This window comes from Hemicordylus capensis, chromosome 2, assembly GCF_027244095.1.
Source record: "Hemicordylus capensis ecotype Gifberg chromosome 2, rHemCap1.1.pri, whole genome shotgun sequence".
Lineage (NCBI taxonomy): Eukaryota > Metazoa > Chordata > Lepidosauria > Squamata > Cordylidae > Hemicordylus > Hemicordylus capensis.
In genome coordinates this window covers 380,122,529-380,140,185 of record NC_069658.1, presented here as the reverse complement: position 1 = coordinate 380,140,185, position 17,657 = coordinate 380,122,529, and the positions used below count along the sequence as shown (strand labels likewise).

At 47.6% G+C, this 17,657-nt stretch overlaps 1 protein-coding gene across 2 annotated transcripts in view; it reads left to right on the top strand.

Moving 5' to 3' along the window:
• NOTCH3 (notch receptor 3) overlaps positions 1-13,773 on the top strand; it is a 73,731-nt gene extending 59,958 nt beyond the window's left edge. For both annotated transcript variants that reach the window (XM_053297850.1, XM_053297852.1), the window contains 11 exons: positions 1,051-1,163; positions 2,241-2,776; positions 3,150-3,470; positions 7,581-7,729; positions 7,895-8,108; positions 8,255-8,339; positions 8,622-8,784; positions 9,016-9,317; positions 10,032-10,179; positions 10,788-10,885; positions 11,163-13,773. In XM_053297850.1, the coding sequence (XP_053153825.1) occupies positions 1,051-1,163; positions 2,241-2,776; positions 3,150-3,470; positions 7,581-7,729; positions 7,895-8,108; positions 8,255-8,339; positions 8,622-8,784; positions 9,016-9,317; positions 10,032-10,179; positions 10,788-10,885; positions 11,163-12,401 (3,368 nt within the window). In that variant the 3' untranslated portion in view covers positions 12,402-13,773. The remainder of the gene's footprint in view (positions 1-1,050; positions 1,164-2,240; positions 2,777-3,149; positions 3,471-7,580; positions 7,730-7,894; positions 8,109-8,254; positions 8,340-8,621; positions 8,785-9,015; positions 9,318-10,031; positions 10,180-10,787; positions 10,886-11,162) is intronic.
• Positions 13,774-17,657: the final 3,884 nt, after the last annotated feature.

Below are 17,657 nucleotides of genomic sequence, written 5' to 3'. Positions count from 1 at the left end.
GTGCTGGGAAGCTGCATACACCTTCTGTTTGTTGATTCAGCTTCTGCTAGGTTAAAGACCTTTGGTTGTATACCCAGTATTTTTCATTGACTTTACCTAATGGAGGTGAATTAAGGTATACACATTGGATAGCTAGGTTTCTCTGAATCCCCATGCTATTTGAATTCTTTGTGGCCTGTTGCATTCTTCCTGACCAACCATCGCATTCAGGACAACGTAGTGTTGCAAACCATAGTTGTTTGTTCTGTTGCAAATCCCATGTGGTTGATTTTCTTTTCTATTTGGCCCATTTTTAATTGTAAACTGCCCTGAGCCATTTTGGAAGGGCCGTATAAAAATTGAATAAATGAATAAATAAATAAATAAATTTCCCCGATAATACTGATTGATTACTTTTTGTTGCGTTACCTGCCATCTTACTTGGTTTCACTCTGATTAGGTATACTGTATTAGTTGTTCTGTGTGGGATGTTTTGTTTTCTTGGCTATACATATATAGGCTACTTGCATATTTTAGGAAACGTACAGTTGCCGCAAACTTCATAGCTGGTTAGCTTTTCCTCCTACCTTGCTTCCACACAACCAAAAATTGGGAGCAGACAGCTCTCAAACCAAGGTAGAACACACCTTTTGATTGTGTGAATTTAAGATAACTGGATAAGTTATCCTCTATGTGTGAATAAAAGATAACTGGGTAAAGAGGCACCTTTTTAAAGCAGTGATCCTCTTATATTTAGCAGCAGGAGAGCAACTGTCTGTACTGAGCTGCACACAGCATCCCTCCAGGGACTGTCGCTGGTATCTACCTTGTTTTTCTTAGAATCTGAGCCCCTTGAACTATCTTATTGTAAACTACTTTGTGAACTTTTCTGTTGAAAAGCAGTATACAGTAATTTTATAAGGTGAACCTCAGTGGCCATTATGTGAAGAAAGAGAATGCAAGCTTCAGGAATTGGTGCTAAGAAGCCCACAATTGGTGCTAGGTGTATGTAGGGGTGGTGATATTATGGGCAAAGCTCTACCAGTAACACTGTGTATTTCTTCTCTTCAGGCCGCCACTGCAAGAACATCGTGAATGCATGTGAATCACAGCCTTGCCAGAATGGTGGGCAGTGTAAGCTGGCAGTAAACTTGCCTTCAGGATACACCTGCCACTGCCCCACAGTAAGTGCCCTAGGACATGGGTGTACACAAGTGGTTAATGCAACTCCTTTTTCCAAAAATTACAAGAGACTTAATTGGAGAGATGAAAATAGGTTGGTTAGGGGAACTGTATGGTGAATATGCTGGCTGCACTTGAGTAAATTTGAGTAAATTGAGTAAATTGCAGTACCTACTAGGAAAGGTTTGTGGCATTCAGGTTTGGGGTAGTATTTGTGTCAATGGGAGAGACATTGGATCTCAACCTATTTCTAGTTGGTCGTAGTAGGGAACGGTTCTATTATGGTGTGTTACAGGCGTCCCTCGCCTATCACGGGTTTCCCAATTGTGGATTTGAGTATCCGTGATTGGGAAACTGTCACCAATCATGACCTGCATATTCGTGGTTTGGTTCCTTTCCCCAAAAATTTGGACAGTTTTTTGGTGGGGATTTCTGGGGGCCAAGGGGTCATTCGGGGGGGCAATTTTGGGGGGTCAGGGGGTGATTTGGGGGGGTCATTTTGGGGGTCAGGGGTCATTTCCAGGGGTCAGGAGGGATTTGTTCTTCCCCCCCCTTCATTTAACGGTATTTTCCTGATTGCAATTCCCCTAACTCCCTGTGTCCCATTACTCTCAATGACTTGCCTACCATGAATTAACTAACTGCGAGGGTTTCCAGGAACGGAACCCTCGCTGTTGGCAAGGGACGACTGTATTGTGTTGCTGCAGAGCTGGGGATTCTGGTTGTGGTGCCTACAGAAAAAGTTTGGTGCGGTGCTGTAGCAAGAGGCATAGTTCTAACGTGGCTAACAAGGAACATTGCATATTGGCAGGCCTAGTAGTGGTGGAGAATTTTCATTTATCTAGTTCAGGGATGTGGGTAATTCTCTTCCTTGAGGGCAGAATATGGGCACAAGGTCTTGAGCTTTGTGGAGGGAAGGATTTTCTTACCATTGTGAGAGGACAACTGTTTGGCCAGAGGTTTTCTGTTGCTCGGTGAGCAATTGGAGTGGTTTCTGGGTTTGGTAGTCCGTCCTGTACTAACTAACTCTCTCTCTCTCTCTCTCTCTCTCTCTCCCTCCCCCCCTTGTCCCTCCCCAGAGCTATTCGGGTGTCAGCTGTGAGCGCAGTGTGCTCTCCTGCCGAGAACTCTTCTGCTTCAATGGTGGCAGCTGCCAGGCCACACTTCTGGGTGCTCGCTGCTACTGCCCACCTGGATGGGCTGGACCTGACTGCCGCCTGCGTGCCAACAGCAGTTGTGCCAGCCTGCCCTGCCACAATGGGGGTGTCTGCCGTGAGATTTCCAGACCCCCTTACTTCCAGTGCATTTGTCTCGGTGACTTCACAGGCTCCTACTGCCAGACCCTGTTGCCGCCACCTCTGCCCCCTGAGCCCCGCTGCCCCCTGGAGGAGTGTGCTGCAAGAGCTGGGGACTCCTACTGTGACAAGATGTGCAACAGCCCAGCTTGCCACTGGGATGGGGGTGACTGTTCCTTGTTGGTAGATGACCCCTGGAAGCAGTGCAGTGATCACCAGTGTTGGCAATACTTCAACAACAGCCAGTGTGATGAGCAGTGCAACACTGTGGAGTGCCTCTATGATAACTTTGACTGCAAGAGCCACGAACCCAGCTGCAAGTGAGGCCTGGTCCTGCATCTTGAAGAGGGCCCTGATTGTGCATGTTTCATATAGAAGTCCTCTGATATCAAAGCCATGCTGTTCCACTGTAGGAAGGCAGAAGTGAAGGGCAAGGGGTCTTATGTGTGTGTAGTCGAGGGGCTGCTTAGTTCCAGGACACTGTGCAACGGTGGGTCTTTGGGTCCCTTTCCTAACATGGCTGAATCCCAGGGCTGGTTGTGTGAAGTCTATATAGGAAGAATTCCCTACAGGCCCATTGTGCTGCTCCCTCAGCCGGGGTCCTGGCCGTGCATGAGTGAGCCATAGCCTGGGTTGGCCCAGAGTGCCTTGGGCAGGAGTGATACAGTTCAGTCTCTCTTCCTTCCTCCACAGCCCTGTTTATGAGAAGTACTGCTCTGACCACTATGCTGATGGGAAGTGCGACCATGGCTGCAACAACGAAGAGTGTGGCTGGGATGGACTGGACTGTGACCAGGAAGTGCCTGAGCACTTGGCCAAAGGGGTGCTGGTGGTGGTGGTGCTGCTGCATCCCGATGAGCTGCTCCGCACCAGCACCGTCTTCCTGCAGAAGCTGAGCACCATCTTGCGAACCACCCTGCGCTTCCGCCGTGACGACAGCGGCAACTACATGATCAAGCCGTATTATGGGTCTGGCGGCCGACAACGCAGGGAGCTGGGCCGAGAGATTATTGGGTGAGTGAAGTAAAAGGAGGGATTCTGACAGGGGCATTGAGATGTTGGGTTGTCTCGTAGGTCTCTTGTGTTCAGAGGACCTTGAGGAAGGACATCGTGTGCCTGAATAGGAGGTAGGAGAGGCAGTTGGCTCTGGGGTTCAGCTAACCTATTTCCAGCTACCTTCACAAAAGAAGATACCTGTGAATTATTCACCTGCCAGGCCTGAGGAAATACCACAGATCAGAGTGCTCGCAGAAGAGATTTTAGGGACAAATCCTGGCATATATATACTGTGATAATTTGCCATTAGATGAAGGTTTAAACAAAAAGAACTCCAATATTGTAATAGTCTGCTGTGCCTCTGTATCCAGAATTCTGAAAGGTGGCTAATGAAAAAGCCCCAGAACACTGTGATGATGCTGAATCACTGGACACTAAGAGACATTGAACTCCTGTAGCAGCAGCTGCTGCTCAAACATCTGGGCTTGGTGCTAAGATTGTTGTTATTTGGTTACCTTGCTATGTTTGGAGTTTCTGCAAAAGAAGAAGCGATGGCAGCTAGGGGCCTCTCTTACATCTGTGGCCCAACAGAGGAGAAGTCCTCTGCCCCTGCTGCTGTCATCTGCTGTCAGGTTCCTTCCTGAGACCATTTTCCTGTGTGATAGTTACATCAGCAGCTTTAAGAACCACGAGCAGCTGCAGCCAGAAATCTGTTGAGGAGAGCTGGTCTTGTGGTAGCAAGCATGAATTTTCTCTTTTGCTAAGCAGGGCCTGCCTTGGTTTGCATTTGGATGACTACATGAGAAGGCTGCACGAGATTCCCTTAGGGGATAGGATCAGAGCTCAGTTGGCAGAGCATCTGCTTACCTGCAGAAGGTCCCAGGTTCCCTTCCTGGCATCTCCAGGTAGGGCTGGGAGAGACTCCTGCCGGTAACCTTGGAGAAGCTGCTGCCAGTCTGTGTAGACAATACTGAGCTAGATAGGCCAGTGGTCTGGCTCTGTGTAAGACAGCTTCCTGTGTTACTTTGTGTTTGGTGGTTGTTTTTTAAATGCAGTTTTATGTAAACTGCTTTGAGAGGCCTTGGCCTGAAAGGTGGAATACGGATAAAATAAGAGCCTGATCTTAATGCCAAGCAGATGGATTGCATACACAGTGAAGAGCAAATTTAATAAATATTATCATGTGAAAGAAGTATAAGCATGCATTCTGTAAAGAAAGCTCATACCTGGCAAATAGATTTGAATTCCTAAAGCTGTTGATAAATCTGAGATAAGGGTAATTGTTTCTGTAATATAGACTAACTATTTATTTATTCATTCATTCATTCATTCAAAAAACATTTTGACAATCTTTCTCTCAAAATGATTAATATAGTTCAGTGTGAAAAGCCTGGCCTTTTCATGCCCTGAGAGCTGAATGGGGAACGGTACGGATTGTACTGATAGATAGATGCCTAGCATTTCCTTGCCCTAGAGGAGAGGTTTTCAACCCTTTTAAAACAAGTGTTTCACTTCTATCCAAAACCTTGAGCTTGGGCAACCTCTACAGTTATTTAGTGTGTGTACAGGTGCACACATGTGTATACACATACTTTAAATGTTACAGTTGTGAGACAGGCTATTGCAGTCACTGGCTTACATCTGGACAAAGTAACTCATGAAATTAACAGGACAAATAAACTTGTTCCATGAATTTCAGTAGCAAGGAGATAAGGTGGTAGGGACACTGCCTGACACTCCACTCCTCCTCCCCTCTGCTCCTAGGCTTGCCACCTGCAGAGCTCTCAAATAAAGAATAGGCGGCAGGAGGTGGTGGTGTTGGGAAGGCTGCTTAAACTCACCTTTACCCCAGGTGAGCGATTTCATGTTCCTGGGAGCGCAGACAGCATTCCCAGACAAGCAGCGCTGAGCGGTGCAGCATGAATCTCCGGAGGCTGGGACGACGCATCCTAGTCTCTGGGAATCCCACAATGCACCGTGCAGCACACACGATACATTGGGGGATTCCCCTGAGAAGTGGGCGCTCTAGAAGCCTGTCTCTGTGTGCAGCTGGGCTGGAAGCTGACCATGCTTGCGCACAAGCAGGTAGCCAGGGTTAAGGGAGTGCTTGCTCCCTTAACCTTGGCTATTAAGCACCTAGCTGGGCTTCAAAGCCAGGCTCGGTGGTGCTGCATTGCTGGGAGAGGGCCCAGTCGTGATGGTTCTCACGGGCAGGCTAACCCAGGCTGGGCATTCCTAGCCTGGGTTAGGTGGTGTGTGAGAATAGCCTTACTGTAGGATCTTACTAAAATGATATTAGGTGTGTCCATCAGAACATGAACAATAATGTATTAGTAGTGTGATGTATGAATGTATTAAATTTATCTATTATATTTATATACTGCTTTTCTAAGAATTCATGGGTAGCATTCATACTAACTTAGCCATAACTGAGTTCCATTGAAATGTATGGGCCTTAAAGTATTAAAGATAACTCTCAGTGGTTCTTCTCATGAGTAACTTTGTCTGAATGCTACCCCATAATAAGCAATCGCAATTTTGAAAAGCAGCATTATAAGAAAACAACATAGCTGATAACCGTTCAATCTCAACCCATTTAAAACAGATAGCACATTAATTTAAAGTTGCTTTTTGCACTTATAGTGCATCTCTTCTTTTCCATGAGGTGTTGTTTTTTTAAAATTACGCCTTGCAGTGTTTTTGGTTACTCCATATTGGTACAATTTTAGTCTTGTAAGCTGCATTGAATAGCTTGGGTGGAGAGCTAGTCTTGTGGCAGCAAGCATGCATTGTGCCCTTTGCTAAGCAGAGTCCACCCTGGTTTGCATTTGAATGGGAGACTACGCATGTGAGCAGTATGAGATATTCCCCTTAGGGATGGGACCACTCTGAGAAGAGCACTTGCATGCAGGAGGTCCCAACAATCTTGGAGAAGCCACTGCCAGTCTGTGTAGACAATACTGAGCTAGATGGACCAAGGGTCTGACTCGATTTAAGGGACCTTCCTGTGTTCTAGCTTGCTAGAAAAGCAGGACACAAAAGTTTTAATAAATAAAGTAAGGAAGCTTGATGCAACCATCCAGGCTCAGCATTATACATATATTAGCAGCACAGAAGAAATACTAGTGGTGTTAACATTTTTCATATAAAGTGAGAGTAACGGAAAAAGCCCCTCAAATTTCTTTCATTTTCATTTAACTGGTAAAACAACAAGATATGATAAAAAGAGATACTTATTATTTTCTGAAGAACTTTCATTAATTAGAAACTTGGGTATGACTTGGTTTTGGCCTCTCATTCGAATGTTGTGAATGTGACTTTCTTCAGCTGTCTGCTGTTTCACCACTGTGCAAAACTAAAGAGTCTTACATTGCATATATTGCAATGAGCTGTCAAAGCATTAGCATGCATTTTAGACAACTAACAGAACTCCTTTCCCCCATTCTTCACATTATTTTTGCATTCTCCTGCCTTTTTTGCTGGAGGTTGGGTGGAAAAAGATGACAGGCAGTTAAGCTGCTCTACTCTAGGGAGAGACATTTGTGAAGTGGGCCACACCTTCACAGGCCGGGCTGCTCTCTGCTCCACAAGGCTCAGACTCCTCCTGTTGCCTGCAGGGGCAAAGGGGGAACTTCTGGCTCCAAAAACAAGCTTCATCCTGGGAGTTGTAGTATCAGAGTGCAATCTGCTATCCAGCCTGCAGGGCTGAAGAAGACTGTTTTCTAGAGGCCTGCAACATGAAGCCAGGCTCTTCATGGTGTGTTCACTGCAGTCAGTGACTGGCCTACCTCAGAGTGCTGGAAATATAGAACAAACTGCATTCTTTATTAAGTTGATAAAGAACAGGTACCTGTTAAAGCTAAATAAAGAACGAGTGGCAAGCCTACATGCTCCCCTCCTGGAGTTGGCTTGGAAGCTGAGACAAATCCTCTGATCTGAAAGCAACAGAGCTGTATCCTTATCACTAGTCAGGAAGGCCAGAGGGCTCTGAGTACCCCTTGCACATCTTAAAAGTACCCGCCAGGGCTTGTATACCCCTGGTTGGGAACCACTGCCCTGGAAGTATAGGTGGCGACTGGAAGAGTAGCGCTCGAGTCCCAAGTGGCATTCTCCTCTCTCTCCCCCCAGTTCTGAGGTCACACTTGAAATTGATAACCGGCTGTGCTACCAGGCCTCTGGCAAGTGCTTCCCTGACACAGAAAGTGCTGCTGACTACCTTGGTGCCCTGTCGGCTGTGGAGCGCCTAGAATTCCCATACCCCCTCAAGGCAGTGAGAGGTAAGGGTCCTTCCTTTGGGTGTCGAGGGGCGGGCAGAGGTGGAAGACGTTGATGGATGCAGAGTCGTAATGAAGGGCTCTGCTCCTCTCCCCTCCTGTTCAGAAATGAGCTCTCCAGTGGAATGTGTTGACAAGTCTTCTAATACTGTGGTATTGCTGCTACAGGTGAAAAGTTGCCACCCCCACACCAAGTCAAACTGATGCCATTGCTGGCTGTCGCAGCGGTGATCCTCCTGGTGATCCTGGTGCTTGGGGTGTTGGTGGCACGGCGCAAAAGAGAGCACAGCACCCTCTGGTTTCCTGAAGGCTTCAGCCTGAAGAAAGAGACTAGTAATAAGAACCGGCGTGAGCCTGTGGGTCAGGATGCCCTAGGCATGAAGTAAGTGTGTTACTGCACTGCCAGTGGTGCTTCAGTTCTCTAAGGACGAACTTGTCCCTTATGATGTGAGGCTGGAATAGAGCGAGGGGATGTAGACTAGATGCTGCTTGTGTATGGCTTCACTGTGTGTCCTCCTCCCTCTGTAGGAATATTGGCAAAGGGGAGAGCCTAATACCAGACAGCTCAGAAGACTGGCTGGAAGCAGAATGCCCAGAAGCCAAGCGACTAAAGGTATTGCCTGCTCCTTTTAAGCCCGCTGGTGGCTCAAGAACAGGAATCACAAAGGGATTCCAACTCTCTCTTTTGGAGCAATCTCATTGTCTTTCCACCTCTCTTTCTGTCCTCAAGTCTGGACTTTGATATTTTATACAGCTCTCTTCTCCAGGCTACTGTGGTCTAGGCTATCTTGGTGTCTCCTAGCAAAAACATGGCAAGGAGCAATGAAGTAGCTTAATGCAGAGAGTGAACAGGTGGCTTTCCATGAGAACTCCAAATCTTTGTTCTTCTTGCCAGGTGGAGGAGCCAGCCATGGATTGTGAAGATCCAGTAGACTGCCGCCAGTGGACACAGCACCACTTGGTGGCAGCTGACATCCGAATGCCACCATCTATGGCTCTGACGCCACCCCAGGGTGAATTTGATACTGACTGCATGGATGTCAATGTCCGTGGGCCAGGTAATTGGGAATGGGGGGGTATCGTGGGGACTATAAGCCCCAGCCTGCAGTGTGACCAATCTGGACTCTTCATAGAGAACATATGATAGACAAACTTGGTCTGTGACTTCCTTTCTCCTGCAACTCCCAGGATGCATTGCTCCAGCCTAGCAATAGAGCATACTGGTAGAAGAGTAGTAGAACAAGTTTTCTCCTCCTCCTGTTAAATCCGCTGTTGGGATCTCTTCACAGATGGTTTCACCCCACTTATGTTGGCCTCCTTTTGTGGTGGTACGGAGACTGACCTGGCTGAGGAAGAGGAAACTGATGACTCCTCTGCCAACATCATTTCGGACCTAATCTGCCAGGGGGCTAACCTGAGTGCCCAAACAGACCGCACGGGTGAGACTGCGCTACACTTGGCTGCAAGATATGCACGGGCAGATGCTGCCAAACGTTTGCTGGATGCTGGTGCCGATACCAATGCGCAGGATAACACAGGGCGTACACCACTTCATGCTGCTGTGACTGCAGATGCCCAGGGGGTCTTCCAGGTGAGTCTTGTTCTCATAATGCTGCATCTTTTGTGGACCAGTGGAACCTTTTTAAATCCAGAACATACACCCCTCTCACTATCTGTCATGCTCACGTTAATGACACACTCAAACCCCATTCTCAGTGAAGGACCACTGCTAGCACTTAGGAGTCGTTCCTGGGTCATCCACCCATTATCACTCTGGAGGTCCCTCAGAAATTTAGCTCTGGCTTTATTTCCCATTGAACTTGTGGCAGATAATATATGAGCTCCTATCTGAATTTATGTAATTCATTTATTTATTGGCCGATTTTTTATTTTATCCTGCCTCTTAGTTGGAAAGTGCCCAAGGCAGCATACAATTGGCATCAAAATGCAATTAAATAAGAAAATCAACAGAAAACAATATGTTTGATAATCATCCTGGCTTCTGGTTGGTGTCTTTTGCCTCACTCATGATGGCATTACAGGAGTGGGGTCTAGATGGCATAAAGTCTTTCCTGCCAGAAAAAGTAGTCCTTCTGGCTGTCATGGGCTGTATTTGCTGGGGAGGCCAGATTAAGCTTGGTGTTTATCCCCAGTTCTGGAGTCAGTTGATCCAAAGGGACAGGGTCAACTGATCTGGATTTTTGTAACTGTACTGAAGGCAATTAGGTACCATTACAATGAGTGTATGCTGCCCTGGGTGATGTTTTGGCACCACTCCCACCTAATGGCCCACTTCTGTTGCCAGATTCTGATCAGGAATCGATCTACAGACTTAGATGCCCGAATGGGGGATGGTTCGACTGCGCTGATCTTGGCTGCCAGATTAGCTGTAGAGGGCATGGTGGAAGAACTGATCACTTGCCACGCTGATGTCAACGCTGTGGACGAGCTGGGTACGTTGCCACTGGAGCGAACTGGCTTGAACCTCGATAGCTCCAAGGCTCAGCCCTTTTTCTTGGATATTCTCCATTAAGATCTTTTGACCATGTTGTGCTCTTGTTCTCTGAATCCACTCCTCAGCCTGCAGCATCTCTTCTGCTCTCCCCCTCTGAACTCATTTGGTGTCTGTGGACGAGATGAGGGTTTTGCATAGCTAGAGCTGATGTTTGGGGCAGAGGGTTCTGTGCTAGCCTGAGGAGGGAGAGAGCAGACTGCATCTGGAAACATGCAGAAGTGCTTTGTGTTGTTGATATCCAGGGGGTGGAGTGTGGGCCTGTGCCAAGCTGTGATCCATGTTGCACAGAAGACCTTATCTGCTGCTTGGAACTTACTTCTTTCCCCATCTCCATGACAAGGCAGTTGATCTGCTGGGTGGGCATTTCCAGGGTTTACGTCTACAGAAGCTCCAGAGATCACTTGACATGCTAGTGGGAAGGGAGGCACTAGCTTAAGATTTGAGAAGCGTTAGGAGAGCTGGTAGGGCAGAAGATGTTTGGTGGGGTCAGAGAAGCCTTAGTAAGGGAGCAATTAGGTCTAACCCTCTTGTTGTCTTCTCTCCCAGGTAAATCAGCTCTGCACTGGGCAGCAGCTGTCAACAATGTAGAGGCCACCATTGCACTGCTGAAGAATGGGGCTAACAAGGACATGCAGGACGGCAAAGTAAGTTATTGATGGCACTTGGGCTTTGGCTTGCCCTTGCCACCCAGTGTCTTCATCCTTCATGGGCTCCCATAGTTTGGAGGATTCTGCTCTTTTCTGTTATCACCTGCTAGCAGGCAGAGCCCTTTCCATCCCCATTGATACCATTTAGCCAGTCCTGCCGGTCTCCCTGCCTATGCGTGCCATGGGGGAGGTTTAGAGAGTGGCAGGAAGCTGTGTGCAAGCATCACTGCCACTGTCCTGGCACATTCCCCTCAATCTGTCTTCTTTGTGGTAGGAGGAGACACCACTGTTCCTGGCAGCCCGGGAAGGCAGCTACGAGGCAGCCAAAATCCTGCTGGATCACTTTGCCAACCGTGAGATCACAGACCACATGGATCGGCTGCCACGTGATGTGGCTCAAGAGCGCCTGCATCACGACATTGTCCGGCTTCTAGACGACTACAACACTGTGCGCAGCCCACAGGGGGCCCTGCCTTCTGGCCACACCCTTTCCCCTCTCATGTGTCCTCCCAATAGTTTCCTACCCAGCCTCAAGCCCACTCCCCAGGGCAAGAAGAACAGACGACCTAGTGCCAAGAATGCAGCAGCGGGCAGCAGTGCCAGCCTGGCCCGGGAGAGCAAAGAGGCCAAGGCACGTGCCAAGAAGCTCAACCTGGAGTGCCAAGGCTCTCTCCTGGAGAGCTCTGTCACCCTGTCTCCTGTTGACTCGCTGGACTCCCCATATGTGCCCAACCCTGCCTCGCCTGGGGTCTTCCACACAGCCAGTGCCTCACTGTCAGTGCCCTCCACTCCTATGGTCCATGGCATGATGGAGGCCCCCTTTGCTGTCAGTTTGGCACGCCTCAGTGACCTAGGAGATGGCACCCTCCTCTCTATGAACCGCCTCTCAGTGCCACCTGGCCGCATGGGGCTCAGTCTGGGCATGGTGAGCCCAGTGGCCATGCCTTTTGATTGGCATGCCCGTATTCCCACTTCCCAGTGCCAGCCAATCATTGGGGTTGTGCACCCTGCTGCCTCCCATCCCAACCTGCACCAGCCAGGCCAAGCTTTCCCACCAGGGCTGCTTCTGCCCAACCACATGGCCATGGGGCACAGTTCCCAAGGATTGCCCAACCCAGCTCCTGCACCACCCAAGGAGCCAACCCAACCCATGCCCCCACCGGCAACCACCATGCGTGCCAACCAGCCTGTCTCGCCCCAGGAGGGCCAGGGGGCACCACGTGCAGGGCCCCCACAGTACTTAAAGCCTGCCGGGGTTGAGGATTACCCAACACCACCCTCCCAACACAGTTACACCCAAGGGCAGGATACGACACCCAAGCACTTCCTCCACCCGCCTAGTGAGCACCCCTATCTGACTCCTTCACCGGAGTCCCCAGAGCAGTGGAGCAGCCCCTCACCCCATTCTTTATCTGATTGGTCCGAATCCACCCCCAGCCCTTCTGTGCTGGGGCCCAGCCACACCCAGATTCCTTCGGCTGAGCCATCTGCAAAGATGCAGGTGTTTGCGTGAGGAGCTGGCTGGTGGGACGGATCCCAGAGGCCTCTGGCCCCCATTGGGGCCTGTGCCTGCCTCAGGGATCCTGTTGTTGTTGTTGTTGTTGTTTCTCCCTCATTGTGTTTTTATAAGAAAAAACTTAAGTGTAAAAAGATTATTTTTTAAAAAAGAAATGCCTGATCTGGGAGGGGAAAGGCATGGCCTCCATCTTCCCTCACTGCCACGAAGCCCAGGCTGGCCCTCTACCCCCTCCCCTGTTGTCATGGTTTCTGGGGAGGCTTTTAAAAAAATAAACAAACCAACCCTTTTTGTATAAACCCTGCATTTTACTGCTAATGCTCTCCCCCCCCCCCGGCTTTTTTTTTGGGGGGGGGCAATGTATTCAGTGTCAGTGCCACTTTTCTCCCTGTGGGTCTTGAGCTATGCGGAATGAGAGGAAACTACAGCCCTTGCTCCCCCTCTGTATGGCATTGTCTCATGGGTCGAGCAACCACCTCCCTTCCCAACCATGTTGGGGCGGGATTCTGCTCACTGTATTTGTGTACTGGGTACGCAGCGTTTAGCCCAGACTGGCATTGCCATGCAGAGGGCTCAGTCCCAAACCCACTTCTGTCGTGCAGGGAAATAAGCCCCATAGCCTCCAAGCCCTGCCCTCAGCTTGGCACTTCAACACATTCCAGGTTAATTTATTCATCTTAAATTCTGCAGCATTACCCCACCCCTGTCCCCCTTGAACTCCTGAATTGCTTTAGCTCATGCTAGCTATGGTCATGGGGATTTTCCAGTCTCCAGGGTATTCTGAGCCACACTTGTGTTTTTATGCTGGCCCCCCGCCACCGAAATCCCCTCCCTCTTTTGTTTTGAGGCTGTCTTTTGGCCTGTGTTAGCAGCTACATTTCCTTGAGGGCAAGTTCCTTGCTCCATGGTACTATGGGATCTTGGGGCAGCCACGGACACCAAGTGTTTCACATTGGCATAAAAGGTACTGAGATAATACAAAATATTCTCCCTGTTTCTCCTTAAGACTGCTGGCTTAGCAGTCAACTACCTACTTTCCTAACTCCCTTTTGCCCCCACCCCTGTACATTCCAGCTATTCCTGGCTGTAAATACTGCTGGTGGGAGCAGTGGCCAGGCAGAACCTCAGTCTAGTGGGGACTGCTCCTTCCTGCTCCCTGCTCCCTCCTCTCTTCCCATGCTGTGTAGCGTAGTGGGGGAATGGCTCTGTGCCAGTCACCCCTCTGCCATAGAAGGACCATTTCTAGGCCATTTTAAAACTCCTTAAAAAAAAAAAAATCCAGTGTAAACCAAGTAGCTTTAAAGCAGCTGGGTGCTTTGTGTACAGAGCGGCTTTAGCCGCGGCATAATAAACATAGCTAATAAGGAAACCGCCTCTGCTTCCTCTGTGTGGTGTTTGTTCATTTATTTTACTTATTTATTCAGATGTACAGGCTCAGACTGTGTAACATAACAGTGTGTACAATTTTTCCACTACACATATTTATAATTCAGTAGATACTGTCCTGTCTAGGTCACTATGGAATACTAAGTAGTATTCTTCTGCTGCCCCCTTTGCAGTGGCCTGTTCTATGGCTTCGCCAGCGTGGCTGTTGGGCAAGGATTTGAAAGAGGATTGCTGGCTCCAATGAAGGAAAACTTCAGAGACTAGCATGCTTAGAAAATCAGGTCCATGTGACTTCAAGGGGTGCCTCTGAACTTTCTACACATTTCAAGGGGACATTTTCCAATACTGACTTGCCTGACACAGGATGTTGTGAGGCACACAGTTCATGGGGTGTGTCAGGGCTAGATAGGCCTTTTGGGGCTTCTCAGTTGCCCCAGATGAACTGAGGGCACACACAAAAGTGTGGTGGTGGAAGAGCCACCCTTCCAGGGCCCCTCTAATCTCATTGTAGAACCTCTGGTTAGAGTCTAAGGGTTCCCAGACTTTAAACAAAAGTTGATTTTATGCAAGCTTTCCTTTTTGCCTTACCATGCTGTTTTGCAATTAAGATGCCAACTTCAAAGACTTTCAGAATTGCAAACTTATCTCATAATGTGATTGTTTTTTAAAGCATTCAGTGAGAAAACATCACTCAAACTTCCACTGTCCAAAGGGATTGCTTATTCGGCTGGAATTGTGCAGAAGGGGAAAAGTAAATATGCCTAAGATATGGGAAGATAAAGAGAACTACCGTGTTTCCCCGAAAATAAGACAGTGTCTTATATTAATTTTAGCCCCCCAAAATGCACTAGGGCAATTAGCGGTACATCAGAAATTACTGCTAGGTCTTACTGTCAGGGTAGGTCTTACTTTCGGGGAAACAGGGTAATACAATGTATACAGTGCTTGTAGAATGTTCAGTGTATTTCATACACTGAACATTCAGTGTATAAAATACACTGATCTCCATAATTTTCACCAGAGCCCTACAAGGTAGGCCAACAAGCAGCAGAGCAGATAATGAGCAAACGGGGCTTGTCCGGTCTCGCCTTGAAGACTTCTGTTGTTACTTTTGAGTTCAGAGACAGCAACAGAGTATAACAGTAGCACCTCACATCCCTTTGTTTCAGTGATCTGTTAGACCAAATTGAGATGTTTGGCATTTTCGGTTTCTACATAACATAAGAGACTGGAGGACATTGGCATGTCTTAAATCTAATGAATTCTGCCATTACCTAGGTTAGATTAAGAGAAGCTTCTCCATCAGAAATGAGGTTGTCATAACACATGACCAGAATTCACCTGAAGTATGTACTTGGTGTGTGGACCAAAAAAGCCACAGCTTCCAACTCTCAAAATGTTCTTTTTTGGAACTGCATAATTTTTGGAAACGCCAGACATATTTTTAAATGTGCACAATTTATTCACACTGAGGAAGACCACTTGCCCCTGAAAGATGTCTCTGAGGCTGTACTCATGAGCAGCCAAGCCTAGACTTGGCTACCCATAAGAACCGCTGGCATCTGCGGCGTCAAATCCAGCACTGGAGTCCAGCTCTTAGTTGAGGTTAAGGGCGCAAATGCGCCCTTAACCCATCTTTGGGATCATGTATCAGCCTGAGCTGCTTGCAGCTCACACTGATGCAGAGATGGGTGCCTAGTGTGCGCAGTGCGTGGTTCACTGTAGGATCCATGGAGTCCAGGACGACAAGTCATGGCCTCTGTTTACCAGCACAGATGGGAGCAGTGCAGAGAGCTGTCCGAGCTGTTCCTGGCAGTGCTGGCCATATGGGTATGTCGCTTGTGCTCCACTTCGGCTGTAAAGGGTTGTCTGGGGAAAGATATATTGAACCCTGCCTCCCCGCCCCACACCCACTGCCCGACTGTGTGTGGACACTGTTGTGTGAACAGCCCTGCAGTGTCTCCTGGCTAATGCCTAAGTGATGCTATTAAAAATTCCTTATACAGATGTAGAACATAGTCTCTTGGCTTTCTTTGGAGCCAAACCTTTATTGCTGTCTAAGGCTTTCTGACATAGGAAGTGATGGTAGATGGGGCAGGTGTAGTTATCAAGGCTCAGGTTTCCATTATCTGGATTTCTCAAAGTGAACCTTACACCAGGTGAGGAACATGCAGTGGATGTAGTGATCAAAGCTTGGGAGGAGGTACATTTTCCATTTCATAGACATTGAAAAGTGGCCCCTTGAGTAGCCTGCCTGGATTATATAGCAATAGCAATTGTTAGGGTTGCTCTGCTTTGTAAAAACATGAGCGTATGATTGATGTCTACACTGATAGTGGTGGCTTCCAGGTTCCAGACAGGGAAATTAGAAGCCAGGAAATGAACTTGGGACCTCCTGCGTACAAATCATGTGCCCCACCATTGATCAACAGCCCCGCCCCAGACAGCTGCTGTTGGTTCTGTGCATTCAATCTGTTGCAATCTGCATCCCAAACAGCATGATGCTTCTGATGTTAACACTAGCTATTCATGCAATGATGGACTTGGATGGTTCCTCTGCACTATTCCACCTCTCAACATGCATTCTAGAGGTCCTTATGCTCTTGTTAAGTAATACTTCATCTAGAAGAGGAGCTGACTGGGGGCATTCATAACTAGAAATATCAAAGGAATTGCTTAAGTATACCTTGCTCCTTTCCATTTTTAGCCTATTTTCCAGTAGGCTTATGAGATCACCTGTCATTCTGTGTGTGTGTCTGAATGTACCCCCCGCCCACTATCAACTTTGCAACACCTGGACCAATATGAACCAAATTGGGTACAGTTGTAGGGACACATAGGGACATCTCAACAGCATAGTTTGTGATGTCATCCACCCTGATCCAAGATGGACACGCAACTTTTGTTTGTTGGGCTAACTTGCGAAAAGCTTAACTGATTTGAACCAAATTTGCTACAGCTGTAGGGACACATAGGGACACCTCAACGGAATAGTTTGTGATGATGTCATCCACCCCAATCCGAGATGGCAGATGGGCAAACTTTTGAGGCTCAAGTGGGCTAACTTGTGAACTGCTTAACTGATTTGAACCAAATTTGCTACTGCTGCAGGGACACATTGGGATATCCAAATGACATGGTGTGTGATGTTATCCACTCCAATACAAGATGGTGGCCACGTGAACATCTGAGGCACAAGCGGGCTAATTTGTGGGCTGTCTGATTTAAACAAAATTAGGTACAGTTGCAGTGAGTTGAAAGACTAGAGGATACACAGACCAAGGGAATAAAACATATACATAGAATAGTATATACCATGTATAAAGATATATTCACACACACAACTTACATAAAATGTACCAAATGGTGTTGCTAGAAAGTCAATTATGTCCACAAGTCCTTATTACATGTAAATTCACAACACAGATCTGAAGGGCTATGCAGCTACAGTAGCTCACTTCTCCTGATGAAGTCCTGCTCAAGCAGGAAGAAACAGGTAAAAATTACCTAGGATACCTGTTGAGTAATATTTGGACAAGGAGCAACAACTTTGAATAAGAACTTGCAAGAACAAAGCAATATCAGGACAAGGAGCAACAATTTGAATAAGAACTTGCAAGAGCATAGATCTGGAAGGACCTTGTGAATTTACATGTAATAAGGACTTGTGGACATAACTGACCTTCTAGCAACACCATTTGGGGTTTAAAACAGAAACCTTTATCTCTTCAGTTATTGTGTGTTCCATCTATATATGTCCAATTTATGTACATTTTATATAAGTTGTGTGTGTGAATAGATATACAGTTGCAGTGAGTGACCACAGGGACACCTCAATGGCATAGTTTGTGATGATGTCCACACTGA